This window comes from Bubalus kerabau, chromosome 10, assembly GCF_029407905.1.
Source record: "Bubalus kerabau isolate K-KA32 ecotype Philippines breed swamp buffalo chromosome 10, PCC_UOA_SB_1v2, whole genome shotgun sequence".
NCBI classification, from domain to species: Eukaryota; Metazoa; Chordata; class Mammalia; order Artiodactyla; family Bovidae; genus Bubalus; species Bubalus kerabau.
Genome location: NC_073633.1, coordinates 91,634,362 through 91,659,969, shown reverse-complemented (window position 1 = coordinate 91,659,969; position 25,608 = coordinate 91,634,362). Strand labels below are relative to the sequence as shown.

At 48.9% G+C, this 25,608-nt stretch overlaps 1 protein-coding gene and 1 long non-coding RNA gene across 3 annotated transcripts in view; one reads left to right on the top strand and one right to left on the bottom strand.

Moving 5' to 3' along the window:
• JDP2 (Jun dimerization protein 2) overlaps positions 1–25,608 on the bottom strand; it is a 43,792-nt gene that overhangs the window by 11,990 nt on the left and 6,194 nt on the right. Inside the window, exons 1-2 of one of the 2 annotated variants that reach the window (XM_055538692.1) lie at positions 24,130–24,452; positions 21,538–21,761 (exon numbers count right to left, since the gene is read on the bottom strand). In XM_055538692.1, the coding sequence (XP_055394667.1) occupies positions 21,538–21,738 (201 nt within the window). In that variant the 5' untranslated portion in view covers positions 21,739–21,761; positions 24,130–24,452. Of the gene's footprint in view, positions 1–21,537; positions 21,762–24,129; positions 24,453–25,608 lie in introns of those variants that run through there. The other variant, XM_055538691.1, reaches the window with a different exon arrangement.
• LOC129621815 (uncharacterized) lies at positions 1,987–10,092 on the top strand. The gene is made up of 3 exons (XR_008699699.1): positions 1,987–2,406; positions 8,150–8,284; positions 9,987–10,092. It is a non-coding gene; the product is annotated as an uncharacterized LOC129621815 (long non-coding RNA).

Here is a 25,608-nt window from a genome sequence, read left to right as displayed (position 1 = left end):
ATTCAGAGAAAGATGCCACAGGCTTAAATTCTATAATTACAAAAGTGATTTATTGCCTGTATCTGCATAATCTTTGCTCCAGGGCTTCTAAGGAGCCTTCTCCACCAGGGATGGCCTCATCTTTCTGTCTGCAGGAGGCCAGCAAAGCTTGGGAATCGGGTCCTGCCTTCCCCAGAAACACACTGGCCTGAAGACAGAGTCAGGATTTGAGGTGCAGGCCGCCTATGGCTGTGAAAGTGAAAGATAGTGAAAGTCACTCAGTCGTGTCCGACTCTTTGCAACCTCATGGACAGTCCATGAAATTCTCCAGGCCAGAATACTGGAGTGGATAGCTGTTCCCTTCTCCAGAGGATCTTTCCAACCCAGGGATCAAACCCAGGTCTCCCGCATTGCAGGGGGATTCTTTACCGGCTGAGCCACAATGGAAGCCCAAGAATACTGGAGTGGGTAGCCTATCCCTTCTCCAACAGATCTTCCTGACTCAGGAATCAAAACGGGGTCTCTGCCAGCATTGCAGGCAGATTCTTTACCAACTGAGCTATCAGGGAAGCTCCCTATGGCTGTGGCGAGTGCACGAATCCCATGCAGGACGTGAGAGCATCAGGCTATGTGTACTTATGCCCCAAAACCCCGGCACCCATAGCACCGCTGGCTTCCAAGCCCATGCCTGGGCCTTTCCCAAGCCTGTGTCCTGCCTTGGTTCACACGACCCAATAAAGCAAGAAATGGCTGCACAACCCCTTCGCCACACTTTCCCCTTTGAAACTGTGCTGCATTTCCCCCCAGTCCTCCTGCGGCTCTTTAAGAGCCCCCCAGAGGACTCAGAGAAAAGAGAAGCTGAGTTCCTGCCTGAAGGAAGACAAGGGTTGGGCAGTGCCCTCGGGCCCCCCAGCCCCATGGGCTCACTCTGGCTCCTTTCGCAGGGCCTGCATGGGCTGCGCCCTCTGCCTGGAGCTGTTTGGAGACTGGCTCAGCCCTCCCCCGGGCTTGAGGCCGCTGCCTTCTCCTAGACGCTCCCCGGATCCTCTAGGCATCTGGTCCCGCGTGGGTGAGAGACAGCACCGTGTTTTTGCCGCACATGACTCCAACATCTAAAACCGGAACCCTGAACGGGAGATGATGACTTTTTCTGCAGACACAGCTGGAGGATCCAGCATGTTTGAGGAGGAGGCAGCTTGAGCTTCAAGACTTTGAAAAACCATAGTCGGGGTGGGGGTGAGTGGGGGCAGGCGGGTGGAGCAAGCAGATCGTTCCTTGTCCTTCAGCTGGGTTCTGGCTCTGGGTTTCTTCAATTCCCAGGACGGCCCGAGGACAAAGCTGTCTGTGTTCTGGCAGTGATGGGGGTGGAGGTGGTGGGGGGCCCTTGCACCATCCTCCACCTTGGAGGGCCAGACCTGGGGGTCCGGATCACGGCCAAGGAGGCCCTCACTGTTGAGCAGTCCCTCCTCAGACAGCCTGTTCTCAAGTCCCCCGAGGAGGCCCAGGGCAACCCTGGCCCCTGCTCTAGCTGACTGTACGTGGTATGAGTGGCTGACCCGAGCTGGGCTGTATTCACCAAGAGGAAATCTGAAACTAAACTGCTGGGCCGGGGGGTATGCAGGCTGGACAATCAATTTCAACCCAGAGAAGCAGAAGGAGCAGGCTGCTGATGTGTTGAGATGAGCAGAGACCACCCGGCAAGACAGAAACAGACATTCGGTTATAGGAGCGAGTCGAACAAACAGAGGGGATGGGCGAGAGAGTGAGAGAAGCACAGCCTGGACAGGGTGTGGTGAGCAAGGGGCCCAGGGCACAGATTTAAGGAGGTGCTCATCTCTGGAGCTTGTGCCAGGGCAGGGTCAGCACCCGGAGGGTGGGTGTCTCCTTAACTGTCACACGCTGGGCATCTGGCTTGCCGCATCCTGTCCAAACCCCGAGAGACAGAGGGAGCTCCAGACAGAGAAAGGTAGAGACACAGACAGGGAAGGCAGAGAACACAGAGAGACAAGATGGGTGGAGAGAGAGACAGAGAGTACGGGGCAGAGCCACAAAGAGAGAAACACAGAGGCGTGGCCACAGGCCGATGGTACAGACAGACAGAGGGACAGACAGCAGACAGACTGGAACGCTGATTCCACGCCTGCAGAGGCCTGACTGTGCTTCGTCTCCTCGGGGTCCGTGATGAATCTGAATCTACCCTGGAAATTCCTCCATTGGCTTGCAGGGAGCTGGAGAAGGTTTCTGCCTCTTGCCACTGAAAGATACGTGTGACACCAGGGTCCTGCTCTTGTGAAGTCAGGTGATGCCAGGTGTGCAGAGGGTGGTCCCCAGGAATCCAGGAGAGAAGGCCTACCCAGGAGCAATGCTTCTAGAAGAGCTGGGAAAGCGGCAGAGCCTGGATGCAGACGAGCTCTTGAGCAAACAGAGGTGGGTCACCTCAGCAGGAAGGAAACCCCGGGGATTCAGGGCCCTGGGGGTTAAATGGTCTCAGGAAGCCAAGCAGGACAGACCTACTATCTTCCTCACTTTCACACATGTGCAAACTCATGATATCAAGCTTGATATCAAGACATCAAGGCTGCCCAAAGGGCAGTGACAGCTTCGAATCCAGGCCTTTAGGGCCCAGGGCCTGAGCATCTCCTGCTCTTCGAAGGGCGGGTTGTCTGGGTAACAAGACCCCGACTGACCCTTTCAGCTCCATGCCCAGGGATGGAACTATTAAGCATCTAACTGTGAGGACAATGACCGTTTTATTTTTTCCTGCCTGGGTATTTCTCTCTCTTTTTTTAATCGAAGGATAAGTGCTTTAACTGGAGGATAATATTGTGTTGGCCTCTGCCATGCAACAGCATGGATCAGCCACAGGAATACATGTATCCCCTCCCTGTCCCGAATCCCTCTCCCATCTCCTTCCCCATGCCACCCCTTCCAGGTTGTCACAGGGCACTGGGCTGAGCTCCCTGGGTCACACAGCAAATTCCCATTGGCTATTTATTGCATATATCTGCCTGGGTATTTTTAAGTAAAGCATATTTGTTGCGCAATTAACACAAGAGTGTAGCATGAAAGCAGCACAGTTTACGCAGGGGGGCCCACCCCGTTCCGGTCATGACTCTCAGGCCCTGTCTGCCAGCCACGTGGCTCTCACACAGCGGCAAGTCACCCAGATGTGATTTTTGAATCCTGACATTTCATAAGCATTTCCAAATATGTATCTTCAGTTCAGTTCAGTTCAGTCGCTCAGTCACGTCCGACTCTTTGCGACCCCATGAATCGCAGCACGCCAGGTCTGCCTGTCCATCACCAACTCCCGGAGTTCACTCAAACTCATATCCATCGAGTCGGTGATGCCATCCAGCCATCTCATCCTCTATCGTCCCCTTCTCCTCCTGCCCCCAATCCCTCCCAGCATCAGGGTCTTTTCTTACAGACCCGCAAAGAATCAGGATGAGAAAGAGCAGTGACACTTGGTAACCCCAGGCATGGCAAACACAGAAACTCTCAATGGACAAAGCAATAGAGAAAAGGACAATGAGGCAGGTGCCCAGCCGAAACCAAGAGGGAAAAATCAAGTCAAACCGGCAGTGCTAAGCAGAGTAGTGAAGGGCTGAAAGACTTATCTTAGACTGAAAACTGTCTCCCAGGCAGAGAGAAGCGGGCTTATCTGAGGCTTGGGGCATCAAGGTTGTCAGAATGAACTCTGGGGCCTGAGAGGCCTGGGTCCACCCTAGCAGCTCTGTACACCAACTCTTCCTGTGTATTGCCTTTTTTTTTGCTGGAAGATGTTATATGTTGAATAAAATTTTCTATAAACATTTTTTTAAAAAGTGCTCCGGGCAAGTCCCTCAGCCTGTCTGAGCATCACTTGTACAAGGAGGACACTGAGCCGTGCTGCACAGGGTTGCCATGACGACTTAAGTCTCATCCCAGAGCTGGGGACACAGGAAGGGCTCTGAAAATTCCAGCTGCCCTGTCTTTCTAGGTGAAGCCTGTGCTGCCCCAGGCCCACCTCCCACACAGAGAGAACCCGGCATAAAAGGAGCCCTGGGGGCCGACTGCAGGGTGAGGGTGCTTCAGGGCACACAAGTTGTCAGTGGGCAGGCCTGAGTGACCGCCCTCAAGCCTCCAAGTCAAGCCCTGGCCGTGCCTGCTGGGATCCTCCCCCTTCCGTGGAGGAACCACATTTCAACACCAGGGACCCACGAGCACCCTGGGAAGTAAACACCCAGATACCAAACATACCAGACATTCTCCCACATAAACACAGCTGCTGGGAGCCAGGGGCTGCGGGCCCTGCCCACCTCCCTGCCCAGGACCCTCTATATGCACTGAGTGGTTTCAGCCACCACCTCTTCTCGAATGCCAACCAAGTCTTTATTTTCAGGGCAAAACATCCACTATCTGCTGGATGCTCGATCCAGACTGTCCTCAACCGGTGGCTTTATCTCTCTTCTCCACCCTAGCTGGGCACCATTGCCCACCCGGTTACAGGCCTTGCCGCTCACCTGTCCCTCCCCTGTCTCCAGTTTTGACCAGACAAGCCATCCAATTCTACATCCTATATCATCCTCAGACTTGCTCTCCACTCTCTACCCCCCTGCCATTTTCCAGGTTTTCTCTCTTCTCTCGTCTCTGTTTCTCTGTCTCTCCATCTCTCTCTCTTCTGCTCCACCTCCTGGGAGGCCTCCTGACTGTGTACAACCATCCTCTACTCCAGCCATTGAAGGGAAGTTTCTAAAATGCAAATCTGATCCAGTTACTGACCTTCAGGGGCTCCTCATTACCCTCAGGATAAAGCCCAAGCTCCTTAATATACCCAACAAGGCACCTGGTGACTTGGCCCCACCTGCCCTGGTCTCACCTCTCATCTATCCCACACCCTCATCCTGCAACACTGAGCCTCTACTATACCTCACACTTCCCTGGCCTCATGCCTTTGCCTCTGCTGTCCCCTTGGTTTACTTTCATTGCTGTACATTTAGCTCAAGTGTGACCTCCTACAGGAAGTCCTCCCTGATTTTCATCCCCTCCAAGCTGGGGAGGTGTTCCTCTGCTCTGGGCTTCCATAGAACTTTGAATTTATCCTGGCCTCTACTGTGCTGTATTCTAGCCCTAGTTTCTGCCTCCACTAAAATGGGAGTTCTGTGAAGGCAAAGTCCGTATTTTGTTGACTTTCTGTGTGCCCCGCACCTTGTAGAGTTTATGGTCATCAGTAGCACTCAACAAACGTTTGCTTAAGGGAGGCCTGATCCCCAGAGCTGGGGACCTGGACAAGAACCCAGTACTCCTGACTCCCAACCCAGTGCCCTTTCCAACTGTCCCCACTGTCAGGCTGTAATCCAACACTCTCACCTATAAGCAAACCCACACATCTGGATGCCATGCTCACTCAAAGCTCCAGCCCAGCCAACCACCAGGTGAAGGCTCTGAACAGGAGCTGGCAGAGGCAATGGCTGCACCTGCCAATTCGCTGTACTCGGCTCTCCTGGCTGGGGGCGAGCGCAGGTGGAGAGGTGACTGCTCAGGGCACTGGGCCTCTGCACGAAAGCGCGGGGAACAGCAAGGTGGCAAGCTACTCTCCATCCTGAGGTTCTGGAACTAAGAAGACCTAGAGATCCTTGATTCCTGCCGCATCCAAAGGCTGGAAACTCAAGTTCAGGGAAGCAGAGTGAGTCCAAGCAGGTCTCTGGGTCAGACAGTGGTGAGACCACCCAGAACCCCACTGCTTTCTGGAAAGAAGCAGGGAATACCTCCTTTAGGATGAAAGCCCGCTCCTATTCTTCTTGTTGCATTAGAGCCATAGGGGATCCAATCAAACAGACTTCTCTGAGGTCTTGCATCTCAGTAAGAGGAAGCATCTCATGACCCCTGCCTCATGGGCCTCAGTCAAAACCTTTTCCAGGGTTAAGAGAACCTCTAAAAAAATAGGCCACCCAAGGCCTGAGGCTGGTTTATGCACAGAGTAGGAAAGGGCCATTCTCTCAAAAGCAGTGGAGAACAGACTGTTTCTACCACTAAGAAAAGGCAGCATTGTGTTTGGAACAAAGCCTGAAATAGCCAGCTGGGCAGGGTGGCACCCATCTGTGGATGGCCCTGCTGATCGAAGGGCAAACTCTGTTACTGTGAAAGTGGGGGGGAGGCTGGGAGATAGAGGCAACAATCACCTTGGCTCAGGCAGAGGAAGAGAAAAGGGACAAAAGTTGTTGGGAAATCCTTTTGCGGACAAGAGCTATTTGAAGAATGATGGCTCTTTTTTGTTGTTGAAATCTGTCTATTCCAGGCCTGTTTCATATTTATGGTTTAGGGAGGTTTGGTTTCCCACTAGGCAATCAATCAATTTTCTTGCCCAACTGACATTCACTTCAAAAAGATGAGAAAAGGACAGAAATAGTAGCCTCCACATATGAGATTCTCCCCACCCCCAAAAGAATGGTCAGAAGCAGAATATACCTGACAGGGGAAAATCCATTTTCTTCACAAAAAGAGTTAATCATACAATAGAAGCTGGGTCTTTAACAATAGCAATAACAACGAGCCGTGTAATATACCTTGATTGCACAGGGCAAAAAAAAGAGAGAGACAAGAGCCCCTGCAAGTGACTGAATGACAGTCTATAATTAAATGAAAATGCAGCTGTTGCAAAGAATATTTATGAACAGGTCTGTTCTGAAAGTCCCGAGTTGGCCAAAGTAGAACATTTCAAGTGCCATCATCCTATTAAAGCGTTGGAAGTCATTCATCTTTCATCATGAAGGTGAAAAACAAGGTCCTTGGCTTAATTATTCTCCACCAACGCAGTTCCGTTTAATCTGTATGCAGGGTGTGCAGCTGAAATACAGATTTCAGCCAATTTCTTTCAGACACGAGGCACAGATAACAAATCACTGAGCGAAACGGAGACCTCTACTTTGAGGAAACAGAAAGCCAGCTAATAAAAATCCCATCCAGATGACAGTGGTCAAAGGAACTGACAGCCAGGGATGCCTGGCCTGGAGCTTGGAAGGGTGATTTCACCATGCATGACTTATACAACGAAATGGTTGCAGTTAAAGTTCATAGTGGATGAAGGCAGGGTTTCGTAGCATCTAGACAGATGACGGGGGCTGAAAGCCCCCACTGCCCAGTTCTCAGACCAGAGCTGCTGAAAACTCTGGGCCAGATACAGCAAGTGAAAGCTCCTTTGGCATCAGAACAGTGTATCTGATTCTCGCCCTTCTACAACAATAAAGGAGCTGGCCAATTGACAAGCTCAGCAGCTTAATTAATTGGGAAGTCCCTTTGGGTGTGAATGCTGGCAGCAGGAGCATCACAAGACCTGGAAATAACTGCTTTGGAAATGCTAAGGTGTTTGCAGACTCAGAGAACAACCCTGCCTTACACACTCAGATACCACATGATGGCATGCAGATTCCTCCAGGAAACTTGAGATAGGTTTGAAGAAAAATGTGGCTTCGAGCCCTTGTAGCCATTCTCCGAGAGAACCATCACCAGTCAGAGCTGGAAGCGATGTTCACTTCTGAGAACATCAAAACCTACTGGAGGGCTTCTGATGTCACAGATTCAAGGGCCCCACCCTCTAGAGAGTCTGCTTTAGTAGGTTTAGGGTGAGACTCAGGAGTCTGTGCTTCTCACACACTCCCAGATGCCACTGGGTCCGCGCCTGACTTTGAATAGTGCTGAGTCATTGGAAAAGACCCCGATGCTGGGAAAGATTGAAGGCAGGAGGAGAAGGGGACAACAGAGGATGAGAAAGCTGGATGGCATCACTGACTCAATGGACATGAGTTTGAGCAAACCCCGGGAGATCATGAAGGACAGGGAAGCCTGGTGTGCCACAGTCCATGGGGTCACAAAGAGTTGGACAAGACTTACTTAGCAACTGAACAACAACGATATACTAAATTGATAAAGGTGGTATTTTAGTAAGGGGCTCAAATTGTATCATATACTTATTAGAGTCATTCAAGAAGAATATAAAAATGAGTTCCGGTTGATGCAAAATCTTTAACTCAGAGGTTATGGGAGAAAATTGAAGGTTTATGATAGCTTCAGGATCCAAATTATTCCTGTCTTATGTTTCCCCTGCACACATAAATTGGTAGTTGCAAACGGGTGTGTATGTGTTATATAAGTACATACACACATACATACGTAAATAATGGTCTTCCAGCTTGCCCTGCACTCTCAAGGCTCAGCAGTAAAGAGAAGTAGCAGAAAGACCTTTGTTCTGAACAAAACAGACCCACCTGGCACCAGATGTCACCTTGGCAGTGCTCTCCAAAGTGTCAGATTTGATCATTAACAGGTATGAGCATGGGTGTAGAACTTGCTTTTTTTTTTTTTTAAAAAAAAAAAGGATTAGATAAAATTATGCCTTAAAAATGAGACTCTGGCAAGTTAATCTCTCTGAGCTGCTGGTTCCCTAACAACTAGTGGTACTAAAAAAACATCTACCTCATAAGGTTTTTGAAGAGATCAAAGGAGATAATCTATGTAAAGTAGTTTTCAAACCATAAAATCCACTGCTCATGTGATCCTTCTGTCCTGAAGGCAAATGTCCTTACTCTTTCAAAGACCTGGGCCAGTTTATAAGGTAACATGGGTTTCAACCAATGGCTACAGATTAGAACCACCTGCCAGCCCCACCCAGACCAACTGAGCTAGAATCACTGGGATGAATTTCGGTATTTTTTTAAAAACGCCCTCCAGGGGATGCTAATGAATAAGCAGGATTATGCCATATTTCTTCCCAAGTTCCATACAAAACCCTGCCAGGCTGCTCCCATTGCTTCTGCAGGGCCTCTAGCAACAAGAGAGAGAGAGGAGAAAATATCCCTAACCAGACCCTGGCTTTTTTGCCACTATTGGCCTAAAAGGGGCAGTAGCAGGGGTATTAATCATCATAGCTACTAATTCTGGAGCATCGATACACGCTGTGTGGCATCACGGCTGTGGCATCACCGCATCACACATGCTATATGATTAACATACAGTATCCCTTTTAATCCTCCCTGTACCCAAGTGAGGTAGATATTACTTTTGCCCGTATTACAATAGCTTTGAGATAAAATTCACACATACCATACAGTTCAGCCCACTTAAAGTGCACACTTCAATTGCTTTGAGTAGATTCACAAAGCTGGGCAGCCATCACAATTAACTTTACAGCATTCTCATCACCCCCAAAAGAAACTCCATACCATTGAGCCATCACACCAACTTCGCCCATCTCTCCCGACCTTAGGCACCAGGGAACCAGTTCTCCTTCTTGTCTCTACAGATCTGCCTCTTCTGGACATCTCATAACAATGGACTCACGCAACATGTGGTCTTTTGTGACAGGCTTCTTTCACGTAAGGTTTGCAAGGTCCATCCATGTTGTGGTACGTACTTAATCCCTTTTTATGGCCAAATAATATTCCACGATATGGATATGGCACATTTTATCCATTCATCAGCTAATGGACATTTGGGCTGTTTCCACTTTTGAGATATTGTGAACACTCCTGTATAAGTTTCTGTTTTAATTTCTCTCGATCACATATACCTAGGAGTGGGATTGATGGGTCATAGAGAGAAGAAAATGGCAACCCACTCCAGTATTCTAGCCTGGAGAATCCCATGGACAGAGGAGAGTGGCTACAGACCATTGGGTTGCAAAGGTCGGACACGACTGAGCGACTAACACACTTTCATTTCATGGTAACACTATGTTTAGCCTTTTGAGGAGCTGCCAGATTGTTTTCCAAAGCATCTGCACCATTTTACATTCCCAACAGCAGTGGACGAGGATTACAACTTCTCCACACCCTTACTAATACTTGTCATTATCTGTCCTTTTTATTACAGTTATCCTAGTGGGTGTGAAGTGGTACCTCATTGTGGTTTTGATTTGCATTTCTGTGATGGCTAATGATGTTGAGCATCTTTCCATGTGCTTATTAACTATTCATATATCTTCTTTGGAGAAATGTGTATTGAGATACTTTGTCCATTTTTTAAATTAGGCTATGTGTCTTTTAAGAAGAGATGGCAAGAATACAGAAAAGAACTGTACAAAAAAGATCTTCACGACCCAGATAATCACGATGGTGTGATCACTCACCTAGAGCCAGACATCCTGGAATGTGAAGCCAAGTGGGCCTTAGAAAGCATCACTATGAACAAAGCTAGTGGAGGTGATAGAATTCCAGTTGAGCTATTCCAAATCCTGAAAGATGATGCTGTGAAAGTGCTGCACTCAATATGCCAGCAAATTTGGAAAACTCAGCAGTGGCCACAGGACTGAAAAAAGTCAGTTTTCATTTCAATCCCAAAGAAAGGCAATGCCAAAGAATGCTCAAACTACCACACAATTGCACTCATCTCACCCGCTAGTAAAGTAATGCTCAAAATTCTCCAAGCCAGGCTTCAGCAATATGTGAACCGTGAACTTCCTGATGTTCAAGCTGGTTTTAGAAAAGGCAGAGGAACCAGAGATCAAATTGCCAACATCCGCTGGATCATGGAAAAAGCGAGAGAGTTCCAGAAAAACATCTATGTCTGCTTTATTGACTATGCCAAAGCCTTTGACTGTATGGATCACAATAAACTGTGGGAAATTCTGAAAGAGATGGGAATACCAGACCACCTGATCTGCCTCTTGAGAAATTTGTATGCAGGTCAGGAAGCAACAGTTAGAACTGGACATGGAACAACAGACTGGTTTTAAATAGGAAAAGGAGTACATCAAGGCTGTATATTGTCACCCTGCTTATTTAACTTATATGCAGAGTACATCATGAGAAACGCTGGGCTGGAAGAAACACAAGCTGGAATCAAGATTGCCAGGAGAAATACCAATAACCTCAGATATGCAGATAACACCACCCTTATGGCAGAAAGTGAAGAGGAACTAAAAAGCCTCTTGATGAAAGTGAAAGTGGAGAGTGAAAAAGTTGGCTTAAAGCTCAACATTCAGAAAACGAAGATCATGGCATCTGGTCCCATCACTTCATGGGAAATAGATGGGGAAACAGTGGAAACAGTGTCAGACTTTATTTTTCTGGGCTCCAAAATCACTGCAGATGGTAACTGCAGCCATGAAATTAAAAGATGCTTACTCCTTGGAAGGAAAGTTATGTCCAACCTAGATAGCATATTCAAAAGCAGAGACATTACTTTGCCAACAAAGGTCCGTCTAGTCAAGGCTATGGTTTTTCCTGTGGTCATGTATGGATGTGAGAGTTGGACTGTGAAGAAAGCTGAACGCCAAAGAATTGATGTTTTTGAACTGTGGTGTTGGAGAAGACTCTTGAGAGTCCCTTGGACTGCAAGGAGATCCAACCAGTCCATTCTGAAGGAGATCAGCCCTGGGATTTCTTTGGAAGGACTGATGCTAAAGCTGAAACTCCAGTACTTTGGCCATCTCATGCGAAGAGTTGACTCATTGGAAAAGACTCTGATGCTGGGAGGGATTGGGGGCAGGAGGAGAAGGGGACGACAGATGAGATGGCTGGATGGCATCACTGACTCGATGGACGTGAGTCTAAGTGAACTCCGGGAGTTGGTGATGGACAGGGAGGCCTGGCGTGCTGCGATTCGTGGGGTCACAAAGAGTCGGACACAACTGAGTGACTGATATGATATAATATGATATGATGTGTCTTTTAATAAGAATTTTAATCATTCTTTATATATTCTGGATACAAATCCTTTATCAGGTCTATAATTCGCAAAAGTTCTCATTCTGTGGACTGTCTTTTCACTTTTGGTCCTTTGAAGCATGACAGTTTTTAATTTTGATGATGTCCAAGTTATTTTTCATTGCTTGTGCTTTTGGTGTCATATCTAATCCAAGGTCACATAGATTTGTGGATTTTTCTTCCAAGAGTTTTGTGGTTTTAGCTCTTACTATAGGTCTTTGATCCAATTTGAGTTAATTTTTGTATCTGTTGTGAGACAGGGAGGAAGCTGAAGCTCAAATCTCTAGTAACCTCTCTAGAGCCAGACTGTTCCAATCAGCTGTCCTGTTTGGTTACATGGCTTCCAAAGAGCCAAGGTTCTGTATTGGGGTTGGTTCGGGGGAGAGACAGGGAGCAGCGGCATGGAGGCAAGCCACAGAAGAAGCTGTCACCCAGGACATGCACGTGCACAGTGCTTAGTAAAGCGGGACACTGCAGTCAAACAGCAGAGCACAGCTAGTGAGCCCCACAGAGGCCAGCATGCACACAGGTTCTAGCCCACCAACCTCATTCCAAGTATCTCTGCAGCCAGCCCGAATCTGCTCAATGTCCTTCTAGGTCTCTGAGCTCAAGCTCTCCTGAAGTTGTCTTGTATCTTTGGGGCACAGTAGATTGGAGAAGGCAATGGCACCCCACTCCAGTACTCTTGCCTGGAAAATCCCATGGATGGAGGAGCCTGGTAGGCTGGGGTCCATGGGGTTGCTAAGAGTCAGATACGACTGAGCAACTTCACTTTCACTTTTCACTTTCCTGTATTGGAGAAGGACATGGCAACCCACTCCAGTGTTCTTGCCTGGAGAATCCCAGGGACAGGGGAGCCTGGTGGGCTGCCGTGTGTGGGATCGCACAGGGTCAGACATGACTGAAGCGACTTAGCAGCAGCAGCAGCAGAGGGGAAAGAGATCTGGCTGGCTTCAGAGTTGGCTTCCCTGGCAGCTCAGGTGGTAAAGAACCTGCTCACAATGCAGGAGAACCAGATTCCATCCCTGGGTCAGGAAGATCCCCTGGAGAAGGGAATGGCAGCCCACTTCAGAAATCTTGTCTGGAGAATTCCATGGACAGAGGAGCCTGGCTGGCTACAGTCCAGGGGGTCACAAAGAGTCAGAAACGACTGAGCAACTAACACTTTCACTTATACACTTGCAGAATTGTTCAGCCAGAGGAGGACCCATGAGGGGACTCAGTTTCCCAACTCTGAGTCTATATTGCCAGCGGGTCTGGGGACACCAATGTAAGATGACCAGCGTTGACAGAGCTGCTAAAAATACGGAGGATTCTTGGGAAACTAGCAATGCCCTTAACACCACAGGAAATGAGATAAGAGGTCACTCAGGGCAACTTAGTGGAAACCTGAGGGTTGAAGGGCCTTTTCATTCACAGTTTGTGATGGTAACTAAAACTCTGGCTATGTTTAAACATAAACAACCAGAAACAAGAAGGTCAGCTTGCATCTCTGACACCGTGGTCATAGATACAACACATTGAAAAGACCCCTGCTGTCAGAAACTCTAGTGTGATTCACTGCAAGTGGACTCAGTCCCTAGTAAAGGTGATGTAAGGGTGCGATGACTATAGTCAGGCTATCTTTACACACAGTACCTCACTTTAAGTTCACCACGAAATTTCAAGAGTTTTAGTTTCCTCCTTTTGCAGACAAGGAAACTACACTCAAAAAGATCAGCTGACTTGTCCAAAGTTGTCCAGGGAGTAGGCGATGGAGCCAATTCTGAAGCCAGAAGCTTGAACCCAAGCCCAAAGCTCTTTCTAGGCCCAAGAAGCAGCCCGTTTGCTTAGGCAGCCAGGTTGCTGCCCCACTCCCCTGACACCTGGACACCTCCACTCACTCAGGCCACTCACCACCTCCAAGGGTAAAATACCACAAGCAAATGAAAGCCCAAGAATCAATTTTTGAATCAATGATAAAACCATCTGATTGACTCATTTGGAAAGTCATTGCAGTCATGTCTTACATTTGTTGTGTATCTTCTTAAGTGCCAGGCATCATGTGAAGCCCTTCTTTACCTGCATTAGTTCACTTAATTATACAGCAACACTAGCAGGTAGGAGCTATTATTATCCCCATCTCAAGGCAGAGATCTAAGAAGGCAGCATGGGACTCCTTGAACTTTTCAGAAATGTCTGATTTCTGCTAAGAACATACAGATCCAGCCATGTCCCCACCACCACCTCTCCAAGGGGCCTGGCGCTAGGATAACATTCTTTTGACGTTAAAAAAGAAGTTAGGAATCAAAACTGCAATGAGATATCACCTCACACCAATCAGAATGGCTATCATCAAAAAATGCACAAACCACAAATGCTGGAAAGGGTGTGAAGAGAAGGGAAGACTACTAGACAGCTAGTCAGAATGAAACTGCTACAGCCACTATGGAGAACTGGAGGAGGCAATGGCACCCCACTCCAGGATTTTTGCCTGGAAAATCCCATGAACGGAGGAGCCTGGGAGGCTACAGTCCATGGGGTCACTAAGAGTCAGATGCAGCTAAGAGATTTTCACATACATATATTTGTCTGTAAGCCATTTGAGTTCGTTTTGTGGTTCAGCTGGTAAAGAATCTGCCTGCAATGCAAGAGACCTGGGTTTGATCCCTGGGTTGGGAAGAAGCTCTGGAGAAGGGAAAGGCTACCCACTCCAGCATTCTGGCCTGGAGAATTCCATAGACTGTATATATAGTCCATGGAGTCGCAAAGAGTCGGACACAACTGAGTGACTTTCACTTTCACTATGGAGAACAGTATGGAGGTGCCTTAAAAAACTAAAAATAGAGCTACCACATGACGCTGCAATCCCACTCCCGGCATATATTCAGAGAAAAACACGATCCGAAAGGATACATGCACCCCAACATTCACTGCAGCACTGTTTACAATAGCCAAGATAGGGAAGCAACCTAAATGTCCATCGACAGATGAATGGATAAAGATGTGGTACATATATACAATGGAGTACTACCCAGCCATTGAAAAGAATGAAATAACACCATTTGCAGCAATGTGGATGGACTTTCAGAGTGTCATACTGAGTGAAGTAAGTCAGACAGAGAAGGAGAAGCATCATATGACATCCCTTACATATGGAATCTAAAAAGAAATGATACAAATGAACTTACAAAACAGAAAGAGACCCAAAGACTTAGAAAATGAACTTATGGTTGCTGGGGGAAAGGGATAGTTAGGGAGTTTGGGAAGCTATATTCAAAATGGATAACCAACAAGCACATGGAACTCTGCTCAAAGTTATGTGCCAGCCTGGAGGGGAAGGGGATCCACAGGAGAACGGATATATAGATATATGGCTGAGTCCCTTCGCCACTCACCTGAAACTACCACAACATTATTAATTGGCTATACCCCAATAGTAAATTAAAAGTTTAAAGTTTAAAAAAAAAAAGTTTGGAACCTTGTGAATGCTCAGGTTACGGTATGAAATAAGAGTAAATACCACAGGGGTCAAAGTTAAACACATGCACGGCTATCTTTAGCTATCACTCATTCGCCCTCAAATTCAATGATTAAAGTGGGGTGGGGGAAGCTAACAGCTTTGGAAAATGTGCTAACAAAGAGTGACGGAACTAAAGTGGAAACTTAGGATTTCAAAGATGAGTTGGGAGATTCTATTCCAAGAAGGGACAGATTGGATCTCTCTGCCAAGCAAGTACGAGACAGAAAAAGCATCTGAGTCAGAGGGAATAAGGCCAACGCTATTCCAAAGAGCCACAAATTAAAAACCAATTATGCAAGGCTTGCGAAAAAATGTCAGTGGGCTGCCTTTATGTTTTAAATCACTAAAAACACAAGCATGCTTAGGCCAACATTTACCCAGCACATCAGCTGGTTTGGGGCAATTTTTTGCTCAGGCTAAACATGGATGAACATTTTGGTCTTTTTGGTGAGCAAACTCTTAAGAGTGAGCACACCTTCCAAGATCACACAATAGTTCATTGATTCAAAGTCCCACTTCTTCCAAAGGGGGAAACCTTCTAAATGTTCTCGAGGGTCCCCAAGAGAAGTTGGGAAGTGACCAATGTGAAATCCACAAACAGGTAAGTCTCCTCTCCTGCTTTCAGGATGGTGAGGATAAGGATCTAGTCACCACATGGATTTTGCTGGAAAGGCAAACCATGATGGAATGACATTGATTCCTAGGGAATCAGAAGAGTACAAGAGGTACAAACAGAAAGTCAGGTTCCCAAATGTAGCCAAGTACTCCCTGGGCCCTCTAAACACACAGATTCCCTGGACCCTCAGAGATTCTGAGTACCTGGGCCTAAGGTTGCGTCTGGGAATCTGGATTCGTAAGAAGCTTTCCAAGTGGTTTTGATGATCAACCAAGTTTGGGAATGGCTGGTTTGATTTTTATTGTGTCCTCTTGCCTGTAGCCTGAAGTCCCTTATGCTCACAAACAGAAAAAAAAAATGGACAAATGCCTAGAAGTGAGAACTGGGAGATATAGAAACTAAGGGATGGAAAGTTTAAGTGACTTGCCGAGTCGATACAGCTAATTAATGTTCAAACCACCAAGCATGTCTTAACATACAATCTATAGACCAGACGGCCTTCCCTTGTGGCTCAGACGGTAAAGAATCTGCCTGCAGTGATGCAGGAGACCCAAGTTCAATCCCTAGGTTGGGAAGATCCCCTGGAGAAGGGAATGCTACCCACTCCAGCATTCTTGCCTGGAGAATTCCATGGACAGAGGAGCCTGGCAGGCTATAGTCCATGGGGTCACAACTAGTTGGACAGGACTGAGCGACTAACACTTTCATAGGCCAAGCACTGTCCACCGTCTGGTGGAAATAAAAAGGAAGGAATGAAAGATGTAGTCCCCGTCCTTGGAACCTAAACACAGGACACAGGCTCAAAAGCAGGCTGGTGACAGGGTGTGAAATGGGCTGGGTAGAAGGCAATAGGGGGCAGTGGGGACTGCAGAGAACTGAGGCCCACATGCCAACACAGTGAGTGTCTGCTACTCAGTTCCAGCTTCCTGGTGCATATAAGGCCGTGGGCCTAGAGGGGCCACATATTCTGGGTTTTTTAAAGAAGCCAAAAAGTCCACATTTCCTCACTTTTAAATATAGCAACTCTTTCAATTAAAAAAAAAAAAGAAAGGAAGAAAAAAACCCACATGGTGAAGGCCAAACAAGATTCATCTGTAGGCTGACTCCTGCCCATGGAATGACAGTTTGCAATCTCTTTCTTAAAAGGTCATCCAGGCTAACCTCCCACGAACTTGAGTCCCTACTAGAGCACCCCAGAGTGGCACAGAGGGTGAGGGGTTCTATCCAGCAGGCTGTTAGAGCAGTGCTTAGAGGGGGTTGGTGGGGGGGGGGGGGGGCGGCGGTTGCAAGGACAGGGCTTCTAGTCTCCCTCCCCCACTACTGGAAATGCATTCCAGGCCCAGAGGCAGGGTGTGGCCACCACAATCAAAGTAGCCCACTCAGAGATGACCCAGCTGGGACAGGCCGAGACCTCCAGGACAATAGAGAGTGCTTGGTGGAGGAGTCCAGCTTTAAGAGGCTACAGAACAAAAAAATGGAAGAAGGAAGGAAAGCTCTGGAGAAAGCCAGGGAGCAAAGCTGCCTTGAAAAGGAGTATTGGAAAGGAAAGAAGAACAAAGAGGCAAGACAGAAGCATCAGCTCTAAAACTGCCATAAGTCACAATATAACATGCCCACATGCCCTAGCCAACACGCAATCTGGCCAATGGCCATCCACTTGGTCTACTGAATTTGTCTTCATGACACTGACCACTACCTGGCCTTTTATATTGTATGTGAATTTGCTTATTCTCAGATGCCCCACTCCAAATACATAGTCCAAGAGAAGGTGGGTTTTGTCTACTTGGCTTACGGTTCAATATCCAGTGTCTGGCCCAGTGGTTGGCACACAGTGGGTGCTTAGCAAGTATCTGCTGGACAAACGGACTGCAGGAAAGCAGCTGGCATGAAAATAGTTACACATGATGTGTCAACCATATAATAATAACAACATCAGCACGAAGCACTTTATCATTACAAAACCTGTCCTTTAACTTAATTCCTCCGATTTTCTCTTACGCAACTGCTTTGTGTATTTGGACATGGCCCAAGAGGCTGTTGGCCTCCACAAGGCGGACAGCCCAAGAGCCGGCTGGGATGGAGCTGCCTGCACAGCGGCTTGGCCTGTCCACTCTCTGGGGGCCTGAGAGATGAGACGGCTGCAGAACTGCCGGGCTCAGCGCTAATCGGGCCACGTCATCAAAATGATGGAACATTCTGGGACCAGGTTCATCTGCCTCCCCAGCCTGCTAGAGCACTGATTAGAATCCTGGAAGGCAGGGAGTGAGCACAAAGGGCAGCAGAGCATGAGGTTAAAGCTTTGGCTGAAAAGCCAGACTGCCTAGGCCTGTTTCCCAGCTGTGCGACCTTGGATGTCCCCAAGACTTGTTGACAGCATCCATACTGTGGGCATAACAATAACAACAGTAATAATAATGACTTAGAGGGTTCTCAAGAGGGTTCGGTGAGATACTTTGCAGAGCATGCCCAGCATTGTGCCAGATGCACCCCGCCAGTTACAGCAGCAGTGTCTTCCCCGTGCAGCTCCCAGCTCTGCCATCCTCCAGCTGTGCAACCCTGCGTGACTTGACTTCCTCCTCCCTGGATCTCAACTACCTCTTATTTTTTTATTTTTAAATTAAAAAAAAAAAATTTCTTTTGTCCACACCTCTTGGGCTGAGGGATCTTAGTTCCCCGACTAGGGATTGAACCCTGACCCTCTGCAGCGGAAGCATGGAGTCCTAACTATTGGACTGCCAGGGAAGTCCCATATTCCTCTTCTTTAAACTGGAGGAGAATCGGATCACCAGGACCAGGTAAGGAACAAAAGAGATCATACGTGTTAAGCCCTTAGCAATAGGCCTGCTACGTATTAAATGCTCCATAGATGTAAATTCGTATTTTACGGTTATTCAAGAAACTTTTACGAGTACAAAGTGCTACTGTGAAAATTCCCCAAAGGCAGTGTGCCATATGCAAATGACTCTTCAGGATGTAAGGTTCCCAGTGGCAAGGTTCTCTCTCAACCCCCTTTATTTTTCAGTTGCTCTCAGAAGGGACCCCCCACCCACCTTGGGTCTGACTTAGCGCATTGCAGGTCGGCTCCCAGTGCAGGGCTGACCTTATTCCACACCAGCGCCTCTGTGCTCCTCCATCTGGCCTCATCGCCTCCGCAGCACAGCAGTCTGACAGCGGGGGAGAGGACATGCAAATACACCCTAAAAAAAGGCTTGTTATTTTCACAGCCTGGATGGTGCGTATTGTGGGTGCCTGTGAGGACAGCACGTCACTGTCAGGTAGAGGGCATATGCCACCAACTGGGGGAGGCTGTGAAATGTAAAAATATGCAATCCAAATAAAGGCATTTTCCAAAAAAGAAAGCTCCTCTGGCGCCTTTTGTGGAGGGAAGAGGTGGTAACTCAGCCCCTGCCCCCCCTCCCCAGGGCAGATCCCAGAGACCAAGGCACCTGGCTCTTCATCAACCCCAACAGCCTCAGTGCCCCCTGCTCAGCTACTGGTTTTAAATGGTTTTAAATACTGTGGAATGACCCAGAAATGGATACTTTCAAGTTCTGGGCCTGGGGAAGTGAAATAGCAAAAAAAAACCCAAGACAAGTCTTTGCACGAAGAATGCAGAGAGCACCAAGTAAGCTGGGAGGTGTATTCCACAGCACACGGATGAAGTCAATTTAGAAGAGTATCATTACCATCCACTCTTATCTTGTCATCAACAGTCTCTAGGGAGCCGCTACAGGGCACCTAACCCAGGTGTCTCCAGTACAAAAGTCTACAGCAGGGGCCACGTAGCCCAGGGTAGATGAGAGCTGCAGGCAGCAGTGAAAGTCAAGCCAACAAGGGGAAGCGAAATCATCGAGAGTTAACAGAGAGGCTCAGGGGCCCGTGGGAGACGAGAGAGAGGAAAGTGAAGAGGGTCCCTTCAGGGAGCTATGGCCACGCCAGCACAGGGCCGGCTGTGGCCAGATCGCCCCATTTTGTAATCAAAGGTTAAAATCCAAGTTTTCAAGTGAAAGGTTGGCTCCAGCTTCTTTTAAAACACTGTGCAGGCCAAACCAAACACACCTGAGAGCCATGGCCAGCCCCGCCAATGGCCAGCATGCCACCCCCGCCAGCTGAGCTCCCAGCAGATCTTCTGTGCAGTTTTATGGTGCTTTTGGGGGAGACAAAGGGCAGAGGGCACAGCAGAAGCACCATGAAATACCCAACTGCCCCCACCCCCCAACCCCCGCCAGTACCTGGACACCTTTCTCCACCTAGAGTCCCCCTCTCTGGGAGGTCCAGCCCTGTGAGCTCCATCCTACAGGATGAGCCCCCATCCCGGAGCACGTTTCTGAATGCTCCCTCCCCGAGAGTAGCCCAGCATCTGAGACTCAGCTCCCCCACCCGACCCTGCTGTCTGACCCCTCTCCAGCTTCCCAGGTGGCGCTAGTGGTAAAGAACCCACCTATCAATGCAGGAGACACAAGAGATGTAGATTCATAGATTCGATCCCTGGGTCAGGAAGATCCCCTGGAGAAGGAAATGGCAACCCACCCAATATTCTTGCCTGGAGAATCCCATGGACAGAGGAGCCTGGTGGGCTACAGTCCACAGCATCACCAAAGAGTTGGACACGACAGAAGTGACTTTAGTATGTTTAGCATGGCTCCCAGCACCAGCTCCTTCTCCCTTCCAGGTGGGCAGCTACTCAGTCTGGCCTCTGAAAACATGGCCCTGACAGGGACCTCACAAGGGCAGGCCTTTGGACAAATTGCCAGCCCTGGGGCAGTGACCCAGGGCGTGCCCAGCATTGATGATCACCCACCCTGGGGGACTTCTGCTTCTCACTAGTCCCCAGGGAAATGCTGCTGTTCCACAAGGAAGGCTCATGAGAGCTGCAGCTGCAAGGGACCTGAGGAAGGCAGGCTGCACGGTGGGTCCTCTGCAAATATCAGCTAAAACGGGTGACGCTGGGCAACTGAGGCCAGGCCCGGCTCTGGCAGTGCTTTGGGAAGGGAGCCCACGCCCTCCTCCAAGTTCCTGCTTTCAGCTCCAACCTGGAGCCAAGAGCAATAAAGACAATGATGTGACCAATGATAACAATTTTTTTTAACTAACCCAATATTAGCTTTGCCGTATATACTTTTCAAAGCATGTGTACATTTCCATTGCCTCCGCTGACCACCGCCCCCCTCAACACTCCAGAGTGATGGTCAGATGGTATTATTCAATACTTTCATGATTAATCACTCTTCCTGTGCCCCTTGAAGAACCAGAGACAGGTTTAGCATCCTGACCTAGCCCAGTGCTTCTCAAATGTTAATGTGGCCATGAATATCCTGGTGTGTGTTGGGGAGTAGGGGGGCAGTTTGTTAAAAATACAGGTCCTGATTCAGAAGATCTGGGGTAGGGCCTGAGATTCTGCATTTCTAACAACCCCAGGGTGACATGGATGCTACTGGTCCTCAGACCCCACATTAAACAGCAAAGCTTAGGTCACCTGGCAAGTTTAGGGCTAGACCTGGGATGCTAGTTCAGTTGGTAAAGAATCCACCTGCAATGCAGGAGACCCAGGTTCAGTTCCTGAGTTGGGAAGATCCCCTGGAGAAGGGAACGGCTACCCACTCCAGTATCCTGGCTTGGAGAATTCCATGAACTGTGGTCCATGGGGATCACAAAGAGTCAGACATAACTGAGCAACTTTCACTTTCACTTTGGGATGCTAACCCAGGCATCTTACCCTCCCCAAGATCCTGCCTGGGGGAACAAGGCTCACTCACCTCACTCTTCACAGGCTGGGGCCTCTTGCCCAGTTTCACCTCCAGGAAGTGCAAAGGGGCAATCATGGCCCCGATGTTGCGGATGTCGGCGTATTTCAGCTCCTCTGCAGTCAGAGCCGAACTGGGGAGTCCAGTCAGGGGGCCAAGCCCTGGCAGAGAGCCCGCAGTCACGGAAGGGTCTGGGATCTGCCCAGGCATCATAGCAGGAGGAGTGGCAGTCCAGCCTGGAGTGGACAGAAGAGCAGGACAGGCACGGTCAGCCGGGTGAGAGCTTCCATGAGGGGCTTAAGTCCCAAGTCTTGCCGGGACCCCACCCTTTCTTTCACCAGTGTCCCCCTAAACCCCTTCTCCACCCCAAGTTGCTCTTCCTGCCCTTACATCCATTCTGTTATCGAGAGAAACTTGATCAATCAATTCACACCAAGGTTATCACTGGCACCTAGGCAATGCTTAACCCAATCACAGGCCACATGGATTCAGTATTTGCTCTGAGCTAAGCACTGCGGTCATCCTTCCACCAGCCCCAAAAGGCTAGATCAGAGCCCAGGACATGGAGGAAGAAGGAAAGCTTAGAAAGAGAACTCACTCCAGACTGAACACTTTAAAACTGGTAGAGCTGGATTTAGACTGCAGCTCGCTGCCTCCAAAGGGAATGGATCAGAATGGAGGCACATCGAGCACCTTTGCACATGTTTAAGAGGGAGCTATTTTGAGGCTGGCATGGTGCCTCCCCTCCAATCACACATCCCATTCTGCCTACTTGTTAAGACACCCTGAATACGAGATGAAGCAAATTGAAGTTAACAGTGTGTGTGCGTGTGAGAGTTCTTGCACCTGGCATCTATGAGGAAGCGACTGAGGCAAAGGAGATGGAATTAATTAGCATGTGCTTTCCCCGTGGAGCCCAGGACAAGAAAAGTCCTCCACGGGCTCTTCACTCTCAAAGCAAGCACATATTCTAGCTCCTCCAGACTCAGAAGGTGTGCAAAGGAAGACAGATTCAGGCATGAAAGAAAGACATAAATTAGACAGGTCAGCACCCAGGGAATTCTTATTTCTTCCTTCCTTTCACTGGGGGAAGCTCATGGATAAGAAACCATCACTTCGCTGCACAGATGGCAGCGAAGAGACCTTGTCTGCCAGTAACGCCAGACTTTACGGTCACTTACGGGGCTCCTATCCATCCATTCAACCATCCACCCATCCATCCAATTGTCAACTACCTACTATGAGCTGAGAGGCACTGAGAATAGTATGGAGATCAGTTGTACACATTCTTGGCTTCTAGGCAGCCTTGTAAGTGGTATTTTAGTACAAAAATGCTTCTGGATTCTAGTCCTATAAAGAAAATAATTTCTCTGCCCACCCCCCCCACCTCTTCATGCATCTCTGCACAGGGCTATCAAATCAACACTTCATCTGTCTTGGAAATCCTGGGGGAGAAACTCTGGCCCATCTCTCTACCACGGAGAGGGGTGTATTTAGCGAGACAGGGAAGACGGGATGTCCATCAGACCTCACGCCTCTGCTGGGCAGTTACTCCTGTGGCCATGCTGTCTGGGTCTCAGGCTCTCACGTCTAGATTTCAAGGAGAGCAGCATATTAGTGAGGCCATTCGGGTCATGAGCCCAGGTCACCTTCTCCATCTCCATTTCACTTCTAAAGGTGAAATTTGGTTCCGTATCCAACCCTGTGTTTCTTTCTCAATTGGTTCTGCACTTTGGGGGGAAAAACATGTTGGTGATTTGCACCCTGAGACCACCAACACTTCCTCTGGACATCAACTTTCTTGAAAGAAAGGCACTTGTGAGCAGACAGCAGACCTGCCATCTCATCCTCAGCACCAGCCGCATCTGCCATGAAGTCTTCTGCACACAGCGCCCCACCTCGCACCCCACCTTACACTCGGGCCCCAGGCTCTTTCCTCTGTGCTCTACCTGCTCTGCCTCCCACACTTGGCCACTCAGCACCCCCCATTCCCCACCCCACATCCTTTCTCCCCTTCCTCAGCACCCAGTGTCCCCTGGGCCATTCTCAGAAAAGGATCTCAGGCTCATTCACATCAAGTTATAGTCTTAGAGCTGGAGGAGGCCCTGTGCTCATCTAAACCACATCCTCATTTTGTACAGGAGGAAACAAGCTCAGAGGTTCAATGACTTGCCCACCATCACACGGCTATAGAGGGACAGAGCTGGACTCCTGGGCCCTGGATTTTAGAACCAAAGCTTTCTCACCCCACCCTTTTTATTTCCCTTCTGGTGGTCCAAGAAATGTTAGTGCGGAAGAAATGACCTTCTAATGGTGGATTTTCAGACATCAGTCCACAATGGAGGATCATTCTCTTGCATAGAGGACCCTCTACTCTGCTTTCCATGGAGATCCAGGTTCAAGAAGTTCCCTGAAGAACTACATGACAGGCTAGGCAGAAGTCCAGACATAGAAGAAACAGTCCCTGGGACCACTTATATGTGGTTGGTCAATGTGCTATGACCCTCTCTAGGCCTGAGCTGGACTGGAATCCAGGTTTGTTGATAAAGTCACTTCCTCCGCCCTCTGGGGCTTCCCTGGTGGCTCAGATGATAAAGAATCTACCTGCAATGTGCGAGACCCAGGTTCCATCCCTGGGTCAGGAAGATCCCCTGGAGAAGGGAATGGCAGCCCACTTCAGAAATCTTGTCTGGAGAACCCCGTGGACAGAGGACCCTGGCAAGCTACAGTCCATAGGGTCGCAGAGAGTCAGACATGACTGAGCAACTAACACTTTCACTTTCCACCCTCTGGAGCCAGGCCTGCAGTGCAGAGTGGGCAACAGGCTGCCAGGCCAGAGGCTGCTCCAGGGCACAGTGGGTGAGTCACATGTCTTCTGGGGACTCCTGCAGGGAATAAGAAAGGGCCAGTATAAGGACTCACTCCTGTCTGGGGAAACCATACCTAGGATCTTCCCGACCCAGGGATTGAACCCACGGCTCTGATGTCTCCTGCACTGGCAGGCCGGTTCTTTATCACTAGCACCGCCTGGGAAGCCCAATTTCAGGCTACCTGAGCCAAACTGACAAAGCAAACTCATATCTTCTTCTCAGAAAAGAAAAAAAAACCCTACAACAGCCCACCCCCACCCCCAGCACCCCTTCTAGACCTGAACTGATGCTACAAAGAGTCAGCAATCCCAGGAAGGATGTTTAACTGAGCAGGTCACAGTGGACAGGAGCTGGGAAACTTGACAATGTTCTATACCTGGCACTTCAGCTGAACACCAACCCCTAACAGGGGAGGAAGGCACCACGCCTCAGGTGTGGAGCAAAGCAAAATAGAGTGCAAGGTCCTCTCCTTGGCCCGAAGTCCCAGAACCTCCCTGGAGTGTAAGGACCCACGCATGTGGCAAAATGTGCCATGTGGCCACTTAGCCAGTGGAAGGTAAGCAACAGGCATGCCTGTTGTTGCCCCATGGGACCCCATGCCTGCATCATTTATGGCACAGAAAGGATAATCCACAAAAACTTGACTGAATGAATGAACGAGGGATACGTTCATGGGGGAGCCAAATTCAGTGAGTCGGGTGAGGATCTGTCTCTGGAGGTTTAGACGCTTGTCCTCCACCTCCAGACCATGCGCTCCCACAGTAGCCCCCAAGAAAAATCCGCCAGAGGCTTCTGGATGTTTCCTCGCCTAAGCCATCTCAGGAGATGGAAGCCAGACGCCTCTGTGTTCCGGGAACGATAGGCTCGGCTTGCAGCTTCTGTTTATTTTCATACAGATGGTATAAATGAGACACTAACAAATGATCCCAAAGTATAATGAATTCTCTGCTACCGTGAGAACCCCACCCCTGCCAGAGGGAGCACCTCCTGGGAGCAGCAGCCCCATGAATTCTTCCCATTCCTGCTCCTCTGTAAACACACCCCAAGGACAAGCCTCACTCAGGGGGATTAGGCACCAGGCTTTCCTTTGCAAAAGTGGGAAAAAAAAATCTCCCTCTCCTGCCCTTCCCCTCAAGGGCGCCCCTAAATGCTCAGATACAAACCACAAAGTCCTTAACACATGCCATTCCAAGAAGACAACCACAACAGCTGA